Genomic DNA, 17,311 nt, shown 5'->3' with positions numbered 1-17,311 from the left:
GAAGGCAGAGGTTGCAGTGAGCCAAGATTGCACCACTGTACTCCAGCCTGGGCGACAGAGCAAGACTCCATCTCCAAACAAACAAAAAAAAAGTTAAAGACGCTGAAGACTTTCAGGGTGAAACTACTCCATGATGTTACAGTGGTGGATACTTGTCATTATACATTCATTCAAGCCTATAGGCTGTACATCACCAAGAGTGAACCCTAAACTTTGGGTGATTTGTCAGTGTAGGTTCATGGATTGTAACAAATGTATCACCCTACTGCCCAGTACAGTGGCTCACCAGCACTTTGAGAGGCCAAGAAAGGAGGATCCCTTGAGGCCAGGAGCTGGAAACAAGCATACCTGTCTAGTACAGGATATTGGTAGTGGGAGAGGCTGTGCATGGAACTCTGCACTTTCTGCTCAATTTTGCTGTGAACCTAAAACTGCTCTGGGTTTTTGTTTTTGTTTTTAAGGCCAAAGAAATAATTATACTAATGCTGGAGACCACACGGTTGTCATCTGGATATTAAATGATCAAGCTTACTGGAAAAGGAAATTTGAAGAACAAGAGATAAAGTTTCTTTTTTTTCTTTTTTTGAGATGGAGTTTCACTCTTGTTGCCCAGGCTGGAGCGCAATGACGCAATCTCAGCTCACTGCAAACTCCACCTCCCAAATTCAGGCGATACTGCTGCCTCAGCCTCCTGAGTAGCTGGGACTACAGGCGTGTGCCACTATGCCCGGCTAATTTTTTTTTTTTTTTTTTTGAGACGGAGTCTCGCTCTGTCGCCCAGGCTGGAGTGCAGTGGCACGATCTCGGCTCACTGCAAGCTCCGGTGCTGGGATTACAGGAGGGAGCCACTGCCCCCAGCCAAGATTGATAAGGTTTCTCATGCAGATTCAAATCCAGGAGAAAACTTTCCCAAGGAGCAGCAAAGAGGAATTTTAGATACAAAATATTCCATACCCTTTAGGGTGATGAAAATGTTCTAAAGTTAGATTGTGGCAATGGTTGGACAACTTGGTAAATATACTAAAAATTCGTTGAATTATATACACGGAAAGTTTTGAGACTTCCAGACTGCTTTTTGTTACTGTTGTTCTCCTGAACCTAACTAATGGAATTCTAGCTCTGATTCTTGAAAACTCGAGGGCTGGAACTTTTGGGGAAAGAAACCTCAGCGGGATCAGGAGGAAATGCTCCCCTTCCAGGGGGCCAGTGCTGCTGACCAAGGAGACTCAAAAGACACCTGGACTTCAGGTGTCCTAGGATGTTTGACTGCTAAAAATCCGTAATTCTGTGAGCTTTCTTTCTTAAAATAGGTAGCTCTGGCCATACATTTTTATTTTGTTTTATTTTTAGATGGAGTCTCGCTCTGTCGCCCAGGCTGGAGTGCAGTGGTATGATCTCGGCTCACTGCAAGCCCCGCCTCCTGGGTTCAAGCAATTCTCCTGCCTCAGCCTCCCGAGTTGCTGGGACTACAGGTGCCCGCCACCACGCCCAGCTAATTTTTTGTATTTTTAGTAGAGACGGGGTTTCACCGTGTTAGCCAGGCTGCTGTCGATCTCCTGACCTCGTGATCTGCCTGCCTCGGCCTCCCCAAGTGCTGGGATTACAGGCATGAGCCACCGTGCCCGGCCCTGGCCATACATTTTAAATTGACATAACTGTTTTTTGAAATGCATAGGGACCCATGAGTTTTCTTTGCCAAGGCAGGAAAAAATCATGGGTACTTTCTTCTTCTCCTTCATGCACGGAAGAAAAAAAAAAAAAACCCGTGAGTCTGGATCAAAGGGTTTGAGAGTTCACTCTCATTTTGGCTGGGCGCGATGGCTCACTCCTGTAATCCTAGCACTTTGCGAGGCCGAGATGGGTGGATCACTTGAGGTCAGGAGTTCGAGACCAGCCTGGCCAATATGGCGAAACCCCGTCTCTACTAAAAATACAAAAAAATTAGCCGGGTGTGGTGGCGGGCCTCTGTAATCCCAGCTACTCGGGAGGCTGAGGCAGGACAATCGCTTGAACTCGGGAGGTGGAGGTTGCAGTGAGCCGAGATCACACCATTGAGCTCCAGCCTGGGCAACAAGAGCAAAACTCCGCCTCAAAAAAAAAAAAAAAAAAACCAAAAAAGAAAAAATAAAAAGACAGTTCACCCTTATTTGAATGAATGTGCTCACGTTCCCCTCCATTACAGATGAGGAAACTGAGGCTCAGGTAGGTTAACTCACTATATCAGGTCACACGAGTTGACATGTGGCTTTGACCCAAGATTTGGACTCAGCCCTCCTGACTACAGTCTTTGCTGTTAACCACTGGGCTGTGCATGACGTCACTTAACCACACACACACACAAAACAGAAAACTCCTACTATGCGGAAACAGAGACACCGAGCGATTTGCCCAAGGTCGCACAGCCGGTAAATGGCAAGCCAGAGGGATTTGAACACTTTCTTTTGGCACCCTAACCCTTCACCTGTCCTGCTGCCGAGCCTCCTCCCCAGCCCACCTGGCTGACCCCACCCCCGGGCTCACCTGCGCTCTTGCCCGAAGAGGCGCTCCACCTCTGCGCGGCCAGGGCTGCGGGTGCGGCCCCCGCTGCTGCACTGCGCCTGGGGCCCTGGCTGTCTCTGGGCCAGCCTCCTGGGTGGGGGCAGGTCAGCCAGCACAGTGTACTCCTCCCGCTCCAAGTTGTGCCTGGTCTCCCCGGGAGGCGCTGAGCCCCGGGAGCCCCCGGAGCTGCCCGGCGAAGGTGAGGGTGCCAGAAACGCTAGGTCACTGGGTGGGTGGCGGGGTGGGGAGGAGGCTCGGGGTGCATCCCGGTGCCCGATGCACACTTGGGGGATCAGCAATGGGGAGCCATGCAGAGAGTCAGTGGAGGGGGCCAGGCTCTCCATACTAGTTCCAGGGGGGTCCTGGAAGAAGAGGGATGGCTCAGGAGCCTGGCGTGGTGGGGATGAGAAGGAGGGTGCATCCCGGTGCCCAATGCACACAGGGGTGGGGATGTGGGGGCACTCGTGCAGAGAGTCCATGGAAGGGACAAGGCTCTCTGTGCTGGCCCTGGGGAGGTCCTGGAATAAGAGGGAAGGCTCTGGGGCCTGGCGTGGTGGGGAGGAGGCCCGGGGTGCGTCTCGGTACCCAATACACACAGGTGCAGGGAGATGAAGGGGCTCGTGTTGGGGGGACTGACACTGATGCTCGGCATCTGATGTGTCTGGGAGGAAGGGGAAGGGGTCAAATTGGGTGTGGCGGGGGGGCGAGGACGCCCGGGGGGCATCTCGGTGTCCAATGCACACAGCAGGTGGTATATAGGGAGACTCGTGCTGGGGCAATTCTCTCTCAGGGGCGCGGGGCTCTGGGAAGAAGGGGAAGGGGTCGTGCTGCAAATAGCGAGGGGGCGAAGAGGCTCGAGGGGCATCCCGGTGCCCAATGCACACAGCACATGGAGGCTGGGAGGGCTCAGGAGAGGTCAGGGGAGCCCCATAGGCAGCGGGGTACACAGGTGAGGAAGTCCGGGAGGTGCTCTGGTGGCCTGGGTTATGGGGGGAAGAGGTGGCCCGGGATGGCAAGTTGTACTGGGTGGGGCCAAAGGAGGACTGGGGTGGGTCATGCTGGGCTGGCCTGCTGGGAGAGGATGTCTGAGGCCTGTCACCTTGGGTTGGCCGGAGGGCAATGGATGCCCAGGGAACCTCACTTTGCTTGGAGCGAGATGGGGAAGAGGTTCGGGGACCATCACTCTGAGTTGGCCGGAGGGGAAACGAGGCCCAGGGGATGTCTTTGTTAGTACGATGGGGAGATGAATTCCTGGGATTCTTCCATTGAGTGGAGCGGTGGGGAGATGATGGTCTCAGATTCTCCTTTTGGGTGCAGCATTGAGATGAGGAGGTTCCAGGGTTGTCTCGTTGAAAGGAAAAGGACTGTGTGCGGTCCCGCTGTGTACTAGTGCGTCTGAGGTTATCCCATTTGGTACAAGAGATTTTAGGGTTGTCTTGTTGGGTAGAAGATGATCTGGGGATGTTCTGTTGAATACAAGTTCTGGGGTTGTCCTGTTGGGTGGCTCTGATGGGAGAGGAGGCTCTGGGATTGTCCCGCTGGGCACAGGATGTTCTGGGGTTGTCCTGTTGGGTGGCTCTGATGGGAGAGGAGGCTTTGGGATTGTCCCGTCGGGCACAGGATGTTCTGGGGTTCTCTTGTTGGGTGGTTCTGTTAGGAAAGGAGGCTCTGGGATTGTCCCATCTGGCACAGGATGTTCTGGGGCTGTCTCGTTGAGTGGTTCTGTTGGGAGAGGAGGCTCTGGGATTGTCCCGTCGGGCACAGGATGTTCTGGGGTTGTCCTGTTGGATGGTTCTGTTGGGAGAGGAGGCTCTGGGATTGTCCCATCGGGCACAGGATGTTCTGGGGCTGCCTCGTTGGGTGGTTCTGTTGGGAGAGGAGGCTCTGGGATTGTCCCGTCGGGCACAGGATGTTCTGGGGTTGTCCTGTTGGATGGTTCTGTTGGGAGAGGAGGCTCTGGGATTGTCCCATCGGGCACAGGATGTTCTGGGGCTGCCTCGTTGGGTGGTTCTGTTGGGAGAGGAGGCTCTGGGATTGTCCCATCGGGCATAGGATGTTCTGGGGCTGTCTTGTTGGGTGGTTCTGTTGGGAGAGGAGGCTCTGGGATTGTCCCGTCGGGCACAGGATGTTCTGGGGTTCTCTTGTTGGGTGGTTCTGTTAGGAGAGGAGGCTCTGGGATTGTCCTGCTGGGCACAGGATGTTCTGGGGCTGTCTTGTGTGGCTCTATTGGGAGAGGAGGTTCTGGAGGCTCTGGGATTGTCCCGCTGGGCACAGGATGTTCTGGAATTCTCTCGTTGAGTGGTTCTGTTGGGAGAGGAGGCTCTGGGATCGTCCTGCTGGACACAGGGTGTCCTGGGGTTTTCCCGTTGGGGAGTACAAGTAGGAAAAGAAGTTTGGGGGTTGTCCTGCTGGGTAGAAGAGGTTCTGGGGTTATCCTGTTGGGTGCTTCGTGAGGGAGAGGAAGCTCTGGGGGTGTTCCACTGTGTAGATGAGGCCCTGGGGGTGTCCTCTTGGGTGGATGAGGCCCTGGAGGTGTCCCTTTGGGTGATTCGGTGGGGAGAGGAGGCTCTGGGGGTTTCACGTGTAGAGGCAGCCTGAGCAGTGTCCCTTTGGGCAGGAGAAGCCTGAAACGTGGTGCTTCGAGGTCCGCTGTGTGGTGTCATGGAGGAAGCCTGGGTCAGTGTTGACCGGTGCCGCTCCAGGGAGAACCTGCTTTCTCCCTGGAGCCTTGCCCAGTGCTGTCCTGCGCTCCAGCCCCCACCACCGGTGTCTGGAGAGAGAAGAGAGGGGCTCAAGGTAAGGGGAGAGGTCCAGGCAGCTCTAATATTCTACCTTTCTTTGTCCCTTAGGACCAGTGATTAGGGCAGACCCCACACCCTCCTCTTACAGGTCTCACTGTCTGTACCAAGTGACTCCACCTCTCTGACCAAGGCTGATTAGACAAGCGCTTGGATGCCCCTCTCAAGCTGAGGTCAAGAATTTGAAATTGAGACCCTGACTCAGTCAAGAGATGGGTTCAAGAACTGGAAGGCCACAGGGTCTGGGGATCCACAGACAAGATAGAGAAGAAGCAAATTTGTGGAGAGAAGTGTTGACAATAGCCTGTGTGACCCCAGGGAGGGAGAGGTGGGCCCAGCAGCAGCCGCCTGACAATCTGCCCTTCCCAGTTCTATTTCCTTCAACCAGAATCCAAGGAATTCCTCCCCTTTCTTGGTTTTTTTTTTGTTTGTTTGTTTTGTTTTTGAGTCAGAGTCTCTCTCTGTCGCCCAGGCTGGAATGCAGTGGCACCATCTCGGCTCATGGCAACCTCCGCCTCCCAGGTTCAAGCCATTCTCCTGCCTCAGCCTACTGAGTAGCTGGGATTATAGGTACGCGCCACCACGCCCGGCTAATTTTTGTATTTTTAGTAGAGACGGCATTTCACCATGTTGGCCAGGCTGGTCTCGAATTCCTGACCTCAGGTGATCTGCTCACCTTGGCCTCCCAAAGTGCTGGGATTACAGGCGTGAGCCACCGTGCCTGGCCTTTTTTTTTTTGAGACAGAGTCTCGTTCTGTCACCCAGGCTGGAGTGCAATGACGCGATCTCGGCTCACTGCAATCTATGCCTCCTGGGTTCAAATGATTCTCTTGCCTCAGCCTCCCAAGTAGCTGGGATTACAGGCATGCACCACCATGCCCAGCTCATTTTTGTATTTTTAGCAGAGACAGGTTCTAATGAGCCTGTTTCATGTGCGACAGCTCTAGAAAGCCCCTGTTTTTCGTATCCAAATGTTCCTACCCTGAGGCTTCTCCCAGGGCTGCCATGAGGATGGGAAAGGTGCAGGGATGGACAACCTTTTATAAACTGGTAGCTGGGAGTTTGCCAGAAATGCAGAATCTCAGGTCCCAGCCCAGATGCACTGCTTCTGAATCTGCATTTAACAAAACTGTCTGGTGATTTGTACACCTTATAGTGTCAGAAGTGCTGGCCTAAAGGATTAATGTAACTGTCCTCAGTAGTGACCCTCTTTGCAACTCCTAGCCTCATGACAGAGTTGCCATGACCTTGGTGTGTCACCCTCCACTCTGCTCAATCCCTCAGTCAGTGAGCAGGTGTTGAGCACCCCTATGTACACGTCCCTTGGCTACTGCTTTAGGTGAAGAGTAAAGGGTATCATGGCCTCATCTTAAAGAAGCCACAACTGTGGGTGTGGTGGCTCACACCTGTAATCCCAGCACTTTGGGAGGCCAAGGTGGGAGGATCACTTGAGCTCAGGAGTTCTAGACCAGCCAAGGCAACATGGCGAGACCCTGTCTCTACTACAAGTTTTTTAAAACTTAGCAGGGCCTGGTGGTACGTGCCTGTAGTCTCAGCTACCTAGGAGGCTGAGGCCGGAGGATTTGCCTGAGCCCAGGAGGCGGAAGTTGCAGTGAGTCAAGATTGTGCCATTGCCCTCCAGCATGGGCAACAGAGCAAGACATTGTCTTAAAACAACAAACGAAACAAAAAAGTAACCACAGTCGCCTTCATGCAGATCCCCTCTCTTCATGCCTTCTTAAGATCCCCTGTCCTCTCCCTTTGCAGCCACTGCCCCATCCAGCCTCTCTGGGCTGGTGTTGGTGAAGTCTGAGTTCCCAGCACCTAGCAGAGAATTCAAAATTTGCAAGGTTGCCAGGCACGGTGGCTCACACCTGTAATGCTAACACTTTGGGAGGCCGAGGCGGGTGGATCATCTGAGGTCAGGAGTTTGAGACCAGCCTGGCCAACATGGTGAAACTGGTCTCTACTAAAAATACAAAAATTAGCTGAATGCGGCCGGGAGCAGTGGCTCACGCCTGTAATCCCAGCACTTTGGGAGGCCGAGGCGGGCGGATCACAAGGTCAGGAGATCGAGACCAGCCCGGCTAACACGGTGAAACCCCGTCTCTACTAAAAATACAAAAAAAAAAAAAAAAAAAAAAATAGCCGGGCGTGGTGGCGGGCACCTGTAGTCCCAGCTACTCGGGAGGCTGAGTCAGGAGAATGGTGTGAACCTGGAGGGCAGAGCTTGCAGTGAGCTGAGATCGCGCCACTGCACTCCAGCCTGGGCAACAGAGTGAGACTCTGTCTCAAAAAAAAAAAAAAATAGCCGGATGCAGTAGTGCATGCCTGTAATCCTGGCTACTAGGGAGGCTGAGGCTGGAGAATTGCTTGAACCCGGAAGGTGGAGGTTGCAGTGAGCCGAGATCTGGCCACTGCACTCCAGCTTGGGTGACAGCGCGAGACTCTGTCTCAGAAAACAAAAAACAAAAAACAAAAAACAAAAAAATTTGCTGGTGGCTGATGTCCCATGGCCATTCTAAAATACGTTTCATGCCTGGTAGTGGCTCACACCTGTAATTCCAACATTTCGGGAGGCTGAGGCAGGAGGATTGCTTGAGCCCAGGAGTTGGAGACCAGCCTGGGCAACATAGTGAGCCCCCATCTCTACGAAAAATAAAATAAATACACTCCATATTTACCTGATTCTCTCATCTACACCCACTTCCTACTCCAAGCCACCACTAGTTCTCTCCTGGATGGTTGCAGTAGCCCCCAAGCCTGTGCACTCTCGGGCCAATGTCATCATTCATCCAGGGAGACTTTTTCTAAAGTCAAAGATGAGCAGATCGCTGTGCCCCCAGCCTTCAGGGGAAACTGGAAGAGATGGGAAAGCTGTCACAGATTGGAGGAGACGGAGGAGATGAGGAGGGGGACTAAAGGCAATGTGGGATCCTGGAATGGATCCAGGAACAGAAAAAGGACATTAGTAGAAAAACTGGTGAATCCCATCAAGTCTGTAGCTTAGTTAGTGTTATTGTAGCAGTGGGACGGGCGCGGTTGCTCACGCCTATAATCCTAGCACTTTGGGAGGCCGAGGCAGGCGGATCACCTGAGATCAGGAGTTCGAGACCCGCCTGACCAACATGGAGAAACCCCGTCTCTACTAAAAATACAAAATTAGCCAGGCGTGGTGGCGCATGCCTGTAATCCCAGCTACTTGGGAGCCTGAGGCAGGAGAATGGCTTGAACCTGGGAGGCGGAGGTTGCAGTGAGTCAATACTGTGCCATTGTACTCCAGCCTGGGCAACAAGAGTGAAAGTCCGTCTCAAAAAAAAAAAAAAAAGGAAAAAAAAAAAAGAAATGAGTGAAACAACGAGTGCAGTGTGGGGCCTGAGGTGTGATAAACGCAGTGGATGGCTGGGTTGTATAAATTGGCAGGTTCAGGGGAGAAATCAAGGCCCAAGCTGTGGACTCCAGAGTCATGGTTTTTCCCAGACAGTACTGAAAGCCAAGCAGCTAAGTGTGCAGGGAGAGGACAGAAGGGGCCCAGGACTGGGATCTGGGGCATCCGATATTTAAAAGTGAAGCAGAGGAGGCGGCCTCAGCAAAGGAGAGCGAGGTGGAGTGTCCAGTGAGGAAGGAGGTAGACCAGGAGTGAGGGGTCGGTCGGGGAGCCCAAAGTGATTCTGTGCAAGACATTTATTTAGCACGAGGCCTGGAACATCAGAAAAGAGGGTCACTGCTGTAATGCTGCTGCTGTTCTCATTGCTGCCTCATCTATTCAGCCATGATTGACTTGTGGGCAGTAAGTAAACGTCTGCTGAGTGCCTGAGTGAACATTGCCCCTCAGTTGAAGATGCCACATCTCCATCCCCTGCTTCCCTGATCATCTGAAGCCTCAAAACCTCTTCCTCAGGGCTCGCAAATCCCACACAGCACAGCCAGCGCTGGGCGCATCCGCTCCCCAGCCACCTGCTGTCAGCAAAGGGCACACCATTTATGCAGACACCCAGGCCAGAAGCTGTGACTGCGTATCCTCCTGTCCTGAGTACCATGAAGTCTGCTTCCTAAACCTCTCTCCTTCTCTGTCCCCTCCTCACCCCACAACCATGGCCCTTATTTATTTATTTATTTATTTATTTATTTATTTATTTAAGATGGAGTCTTATTCTGTTGCCCAGGCCGGAGTGCAGTGGGGTGATCTCAGCTCACTGCAACCTCCGCCTCCCAAGTTCAAGCGATCCTCCTGCCTCAGCATCCCGAGTAACTGGGACTACAGGCGCGTCCCAGATCCCATCAAGCTCAACATGGTGAAACCCTGTCTCTACTAAAAATACAAAAAGTCAGCTGGGCGTGGTGGCAGGCACCTGTAATCCCAGCTACTCAGGAGGCTGAGGCAGGAGAATCGCTTGAACCCAGGAGGCGGAGGTTGCAATGAGCCAAGATCGCACCACTGCACTCCAGCCTGGGGGACAGAGCAAGACTCCATCTCAAAAAAAAAAAAAAAAAAAAAAATGCCCCAGTTGTCCCAGTAATGCCTGTCACAGCTCTGTCTCCTCCTGTCCCAGATCCCAATGGGCTCACACATGGCATTTCACGTCCTCGTCCTGTTAGTCCCTTTTAATCAAGGACAGTCCCCTAGCCGCTTTTTGTCCTATGAGGAGCCCAGTCATTTTGCAGAATGTCTTTCAGTTCGGGTTTGTCTGATGTTTCACTGGGGTTAGGTGTAGGCAATGCATTTTCAGCAGGACGATTTAGAAGGGAAGGGATTCTGTGCTCACCCCAGCATCCCCTCCTCCGACCCCATGCATCATATCAGGGGGCATCTGATGTTGGTTTGCCCCACTCTGGGGATGCTGAGCAGCCACTTGGTGAAGGTGGTATCTTCCCGCTCTCCCCAGCCTAAGGGTGCCTTATCTCTCAGTAATCGATGCAGAATCTGAGGGGTGATACTGAGAGGTGACAGCGTGCTGGCCTCACAGCCCTCGCTCGCTCTCGGTGCCTCCTCTGCCTGGGCTCCCACTTTGGCGGCACTTGAGGAGCCCTTCAGCCCGCCGCTGCACTGTGGGAGCCCCTTCCTGGGCTGTCCGAGGCCGGAGCTGGCTCCCTCAGCTTGCGGGGAGGTGTGGAGGGAGAGGCGCGAGCGGGAACCAGGGCTGCACACGGCGCTTGCGAGCCAGCTGGAGTTCCGGGTGGGCGTGGGCTTGGCGGGCCCACCGGCGCTGCGCTGGATTTCTCGCCGGGCCTTAGCTGCCTTCCCGCGGGGCAGGGCTCAGGATCTGCAGCCCGCCATGCCTGAGCCTCCCCCCTCCTCCGTGGGCTCCTGTGCAGCCCGAGCCTCCCCGACGAGCGCTGCCCCTGCTCCACGGCACCCAGTCCCATCGACCACCCAAGGCCTGAGGAGTGTGGGCGCACGGGGCGGGACTGGCAGGCAGCTCCACCTGCAGCCGCAGAGCGAGATCCACTGGGTGAAGCCAGCTGGGCTCCTGAGTCTAGTGGGAACTTGGAGAACATTTATGTCTAGCTAAGGGATTGTAAATACACCAATCAGCACTCTGTCTGTAGCTCAAGGTTTGTAAACACGCCAATCAGCACCCTGTGTCTAGCTCAGGGTTTGTGAATGCACCAACCGACACTCTGTATCTAGCTACTCTGGTGGGGACCTGGAGAACCTTTGTGTCTAGCTCAGGGATTGTAAATGCACCAATCAGCACCCTGTCAAAATACACCACTCACTCTCTGTAAAATGGACCAATCAGCAGGATGTGGGTGGGGCCAGATAAGAGAATAAAAGCAGGCTGCCCGAACCAGCAGCGGCAACCCGCTGGGGTCCCCTTCCACACTGTGGAAGCTTTGTTCTTTGGCTGTTTGCGATAAATCTTGCTGCTGCTCACTCTTTGGGTCCACACTGCCTTTGTGAGCTCTAACACTCACGGCGAAGGTCTGCAGCTTCACTCCTCAAGCCGTCGAGACCATGAACCCACCGGGAGGAAGGAGCAACTCCAGAGGCACTGCCTTAAGAGCTGTGACACTCACTGCGAAGGTCTGCAGCGTCACTCCTGAGACAGCGAGATCACGAACCCACCAGAAGGAAGAAACTCCATCCAAACACATCCGAACTTCAGAAGGAACAAACTCCAGACATGCCGCCTTTAAGAACTGTAACACCGCGAGGGTCCGCGGCTTCATTCTTGAAGTCAGTGAGACCAAGAACCCACCAATTCCGGACACAATACTTTGAGACCATGACTATCCTGTTTCCTGACAACTTATCACCCTAGGGATTTTGCATCCGCCAGTGATTCATGCCAGAACCAGTTATTGCTGCAGTGCCTGCAACAGTCTCTTAACGGTTTCTCATCCTTCAGCCCCTCCCTGCTCCAATTCATCTTTGCACCTTTGACCTAGGGAACTTCCTGAGGCACAGGTTTAATTACATGACTTTCCTCCTCAAAAACCTTCGGTGGCTCCCTACTATTTAGAGAAGAAAGTCCAAACTCCTTGGCTAAGGTCAGGCATAGTGGCTCACTCCTGTAATCCCCAGCCAGGAATTTGAGACAAGCCCGGCCAACATGGTGAAACCCCATCTCTACTAAAAATACAAAAATTAGCCAGGCGTGGTGTTGCATGCCTGTAATCCCAGCTACTAGGGAGGCTGAGGCAGGAGAATCGCTTGAACCCAGGAGGTGGAGGTTGCAGTGAGCCAAGATGGTACCACTGCCCTCCAGCCTGGGAAACAGTGTGAGACTCTATCTCAAAATAATAATAATAGGTCAGGCGTGCCTGTAATCACACCTGTAATCCAGCACTTTAGGAGGGCGAGATGGGCAGATCACTGAAGTTTGGGAGTTTGAGATCAGCCGGGCCAACATGGTGAAACCCCATGTCTACTAAAAATACAAAAATTAGCTGGGCATGGTGGCAGGAGCCTGTAATCTCAGCTACTTGGGAGGCTGGGGCAGGAGAACCACTTGAACTGGGGAGACAAAGGTTGCAGTGAGCCGGGATCGCGCCACTGCACTCTAGCCTGGGCAACAGAGCAAGACTCCATCCCAAATAATAATAATAATAATAAAGTGGGTAGCATGACTCATTGTGGCTGCTCCATCATGACATGCGAACTGTTACTATTATTAACAACTCAGGCCACCAAAGTAAGCCGTGCCCAGAGTCCAAAATGGCCAGTGAGATGGCTATCTGGGGGGCCCCAGGCCATCACCATGGGAACCAACCTGGCAGAAGGACTCACCCTCCTTTTTCTGGCCTGCAGCATCTCCTCCCACAGGGGACCTGGTGAGGAGAGACGGAGCCCTTTGGGAGCTGTCAGCTCTCGGCCTCTCCCGAGGCCTCCTCAGGATCATCACTGCGAGCTCGTCCCAGCTGGGGGCCTCCTCCTGCCTCTCAACAGTGTCCCAGTCCTGTCAGAGAAGGGGAGGACAAAGTATGTTTGTGGGAGAAGAAAGGCTGCAGGACATATACTCCCCAAATGAGAGGGGGAGAAGGAAGGGAAGGGAATTAACATTAAAAAGCACTTCCCTGGCCGGGCGCAGTGGCTCACGCCTGCAATCCCAGCACTTTGGGAGGCCGAGGCGGGTGGATCATGAGGTCAGGAGATGGAGACCATCCTGGCAAACACGGTGAAATCCCATCTCTACTAAAAAATACAAAAAATTAACTGGGCGTGGTGGCGGGCACCTGTAGTCCCAGCTACTTGGGAAGCTGAGGCAGGAGAATGGTGTGAACCTGGGAGGTGGAGCTTGCAGTGAGTGGAGATCATGCCACTGCACTCCAGCCTGGGTGACAGAGCGAGACTCCATCTCAAAAAACAAAAACAAAAACAAAAACAAAGCACTTCCCTGCCGGGCGCGGTGGCTCACGCCTGTAATCCTAACACTTTGGGAGGCCGAGGCAGGTGGATCACCTGAGGTCAGGAGTTCGAAACCAGCCTGGCCAACATGGTGAAATCCCATCTCTATTAAAAATACAAAAACTAGCCAGGCATGGCGGTGGGCGCCTGTAATCCCAGATACTTGAGAGGCTGAGGCAGGCGAATCGCTTGAACCTGGGAGACAAGTTGCAGTGAGCTGAGATCGTGGCACTGCACTCCAGCCCAGGTGACAGAGCAAGACTCCATCTCAAAAATAAATAAAATTAAATAAAAAATGAAAAGCACTTCCTAAACTGTCAAGTTCTGTCCCTGAGAGGTGACAGTGAGTGGTGCCACACCTTCTGTGGTATAGACTGCGCTCCATGGACTCAGTAAAAAGCACTTCCAGCCTGGGCAACACAGTAAGACCCTGTCTCTACAAAATTTAAAAAAAATAATAATAATAACTAGGCATGGTTGTGCATGCCTATAGTCCCAGCTACTCAGGAGGCTGAGGTGGGGGGATCACTTGAGCCCAGGAAGTCAGGGCTGTAGTGAGCCATGTTCACGTCATTGCACTCCAGTCTGGGCGACGGAGCAAGACCCTGTCTCAATCAATCAAGTTTTTTTTTTTTTCTATTTAAGACGGAGTTTTGCTCTTGTTGCCCAGGCTGGAGTGCAATGGTGCAATCTAAGCTTACCGCAACCTCCCGGGTTCAAGCGATTCTCCTGTCTCAGCCTCCCAAGTAGCTGGGATTACAGGTGTCCACCACCACACCCTGCTAATTTTTGTATTTTTAGTAGAGACGAGTTTCACCATGTTGGCCAGGCTGGTCTCAAACTCCTGACTTCAGGTGATCCACCCACCTTGGCCTCCCAAAGTGCTGGGATTACAGGCGTGACCCACCGCACCCAGTCTTCAATCAATCAATTAAATTAAAAGCACGTGCTGTTTGCCTGGCACTGTGCTGGGCTCTAGCAGGTGCTAAGTGCTAAGTCGCTCATCTTCAATGGACCTAGGAGGCATGTACGTCCATTGAAGCCAAGAGCTTTGCCCAGAGTCCCAGAGTGCCGCATCTGGGACTGTGTGAGATACCCCCAGGGGCCAGAGAGAAGTGGGTTCAAATCCTAGCCCCACTACTTCCCAGATGTGTGGCCTCCACTAAGTTGCTCCCCTCTCTGAGCCTCAGCCCCATATGGGGCGATTGAAATCTCCACCTCCGAGGGTGTGGTGAGTCTCCCCTGAGCCCACACCCGCCAAGCCCTTAGCATGGAGCTGGCCACGAAGCGTGCGAGGCTGGGTTGTTTTATTCTGAGTCTTATCACCACCCCCCCCCGTCATTTTCCTTTTGGGGGGTTTCCTGGCACAAGCCTGTCTCTCCTGCTCTGCGGCAGCCCCTCAAAATGCAAATGCTGAAGGAAAGACTGCTGGCTCTTCTCTTTTCGTGGTTAAATGACCCCCGCAGCCTGCTCCCTTTCCTCTGTCTCTTGGAAATCTATTCCAGGGCTGGCCGTGGGGCTCAGCACTGTGTGGCGAGGGCAGGGCCCTGGGGCTCTGTGCCACTCTTGCTCTAGACACCACACCCAACACCCCAGCCCTCTGGGATCTGAGAGTGTGTGGCAGCCCGAGCCTGCTGGTGATTCACCCAGAGCTCCTGTCGGCTGAAACTCCTTTCCTCGTCTTTTCACAGCCAGACCCTGGCCGCCCTGGGCCAGCCTGTGCAGAAATCCCCGCCCTCCAGGGGTTCGCCAGGGTGGCCCGAGCTGCCAGCTAATGGTCCAGAGGACCTCGCTGGATTCCCTGGTGTGAGGCTCAGCCCTGGCCTGGAGGTTTAGGCAGGACCCAGGGCTGCAGATGGAGGTGTGAGCCACTCTTGTCCCCCCATCTCCCACTCCTGGCTCACCACAGAGGACGAGTTGCTGGTATCATCAGGGGTGGCGGAGTCAGGGCTGGAGGTGGGGTCAGAGCCAGGGTTCTTGTTGCAGCTGCCACACAGGGAAGTGGTCAGGCCCTCCAGATAGGGCACTGCCTCAAGCTCCCGGCTCCTGCTTCTGGGGGCAGCTGTGGGACCCTCTTCCGGGAGCCCTGCTGAGGGGGATGGGCCCCTGGGAGAGGAGACAGACCCAAAAAGTAAGGGGGTGGTTAGGAGTATCCCCCACCCCACCCAGGCATACGTACTCACTCACACAGGGAGCCTGGGGCCCACATGCTGGTGTGGGAAAGGGAGCCAATGGTGAGGGCTGCCTCTGTGTCAGGGTTTTTATATGGGTTGCCTCATTGAGCTAAAACAGCATCCCTTTTTTTTTGTAATCTTATTATTTATTTATTTTGAGACAGTGTCTTGCTCTGTCACCCAGGCTGGAGTGCAGTGGCGCCATCTTGGCTCACTGCAATCTCTGCCTCCCGGGTTCACGCCATTCTCCTGCCTCAGCCTCCCCAGTAGGTGGGACTACAGGCGCCCGCCACCACGCCCGGCTAATTTTTTGTATTTTTTAGTAGAGATGGGGTTTCACCATGTTAGCCAGGATGGTCTCAATTTCCTGACCTCGTGATCCGCCCGCCTTGGACTCCCAAAGTGCTGGGATTACAGGCGTGAGCCACCGCGCCCAGCAACAGCACCCTTTAAAGTAAGTATAATAATTCCCATTTTAGGCCGGGCGCAGTGGCTCACACCTGAAATCCTAGCACTTTGGGAGGTCAAGGCAGGCGGATCACCTGAGGTCAGTAGTCCGAGACTAGCCTGTCCAACATGGTGAAACCCCGTCTCTACTAAAAATACAAAAATTAGATGGGCATGGTGGTGGCACACGCCTGTAATCCCAGCTACTCAGGAGGCTGAGGCAAGATAATCGCTTGAAGCCAGGAGGCGGAGGTTGCAGTGAGCCAAGATCGTGCCATTGCACTCTGGCCTGGGTGACAGTGCGAGACTCTATCTCAAAAATAAATAAATAAAAATACAAAACTTAGTCAGGTGTGGTGGCGTATGCCTGGAATCCCAGCTACTCGGGAGGCTGAGGTTGCAGTGAGCCAACATCGTGCCATTGCACTCCAGCCTGGGTGATAGAGCAAGATTCCATCTCAAAATAATAATAATAATAATAATTCCCATTTCACAGAGGAAGACACTGAGGCTCAGAGAGGTCCAGAGACTGGCCAAGGTCACCGAGATAGGAAAGGGCAGAGCTGTGTTATGAACCAAAACTATTGCCCCAGCCCCAACTTTGAGTCTTAGTCTTAGTCTACTGACCCCAAGTTCAGTAAGTCTAAGAAGACAGACTCATGCTTGGCTAATGAGGATGTGAGAGGCAGCACGGCTCCACAGGCATTGACAGGTTCACCAGCCCAGATGCTGAGGGAGGGAGCTGCAGAGAAGGCTCTGCTTTAAAAGAAGTCACAGGCTCAAGAAGGCTTAGTGCTGGCAGTATCCCCAAAGAGTGACCCACAGACTGGCCTACACGATGATAATAAGTGATGGCCATAAAAAAGAGCTCTGTAGTCAAATGACATACTTCCCTACTTCCCTTACCCAAAAGCCACGATGCACACAGGCAAGCTAAAAGCTCTGACAAGTCCTGCAGGAAAGCTATTCAACTTCATTTATCCCAGACTTTCTGAAACATACTTGATAACAAAGCTGTCTTTGTTTTTTTTCGTTTTTTTGTGTGTTTTTTTTTTGTTTGTTTTTCGTTTTTCGTTTTTTGAGACGGAGTCTCGCTGTGTCACCCAGGCTGGAGTGTAATGACACGATCTCAACTCACTGCAACCTCTGCCTCCCGGGTTCAAGTGGTTCTCCTGCCTCAGCCTCCTGAGCAGCTGGGATTATAGGCACCTGCCACCATGCCTGGCTAATTTTTGTATATTTAGTAGAGACAGAGTTTCGCCATGTTGGTCAGGCTGGTCTCGACATCCTGACCTCAAGTGATCCGCCCACCTTGGCCTCCCAAAGTGCTGGGATTACAGGCATGAGCCACTGCACCCAGCCTGTTTTTTTGTTTCTTTGTTTGTTTGTTTGTTTTAATATGCCTACCTGTGAGGAGCACATGAATGATCCGAGCACAATGCTGATTTGATTCAATCCCTCTTATTTTACAGACAGGGAAACTGAGACACAGAAAGACAGAG

General features: G+C 53.1%; 1 protein-coding gene across 1 annotated transcript in view; it reads right to left on the bottom strand.

Moving 5' to 3' along the window:
• Window positions 1-17,311, bottom strand: part of TRIOBP (TRIO and F-actin binding protein) — a 76,974-nt gene that overhangs the window by 44,959 nt on the left and 14,704 nt on the right. The window contains exons 5-7 of the mRNA XM_054469698.2: window positions 15,093-15,294; window positions 12,571-12,739; window positions 2,521-5,308 (exon numbers count right to left, since the gene is read on the bottom strand). Of these exons, the coding sequence (XP_054325673.2) occupies window positions 2,521-5,308; window positions 12,571-12,739; window positions 15,093-15,294 (3,159 nt within the window). The remainder of the gene's footprint in view (window positions 1-2,520; window positions 5,309-12,570; window positions 12,740-15,092; window positions 15,295-17,311) is intronic.

Source organism: Pongo pygmaeus, chromosome 23 (assembly GCF_028885625.2).
Source record: "Pongo pygmaeus isolate AG05252 chromosome 23, NHGRI_mPonPyg2-v2.0_pri, whole genome shotgun sequence".
Classification (NCBI taxonomy): Eukaryota; Metazoa; Chordata; class Mammalia; order Primates; family Hominidae; genus Pongo; species Pongo pygmaeus.
The sequence above is the reverse complement of the archived record's forward strand: the minus strand, read 5'-3'. Positions and strand labels throughout refer to the sequence as shown.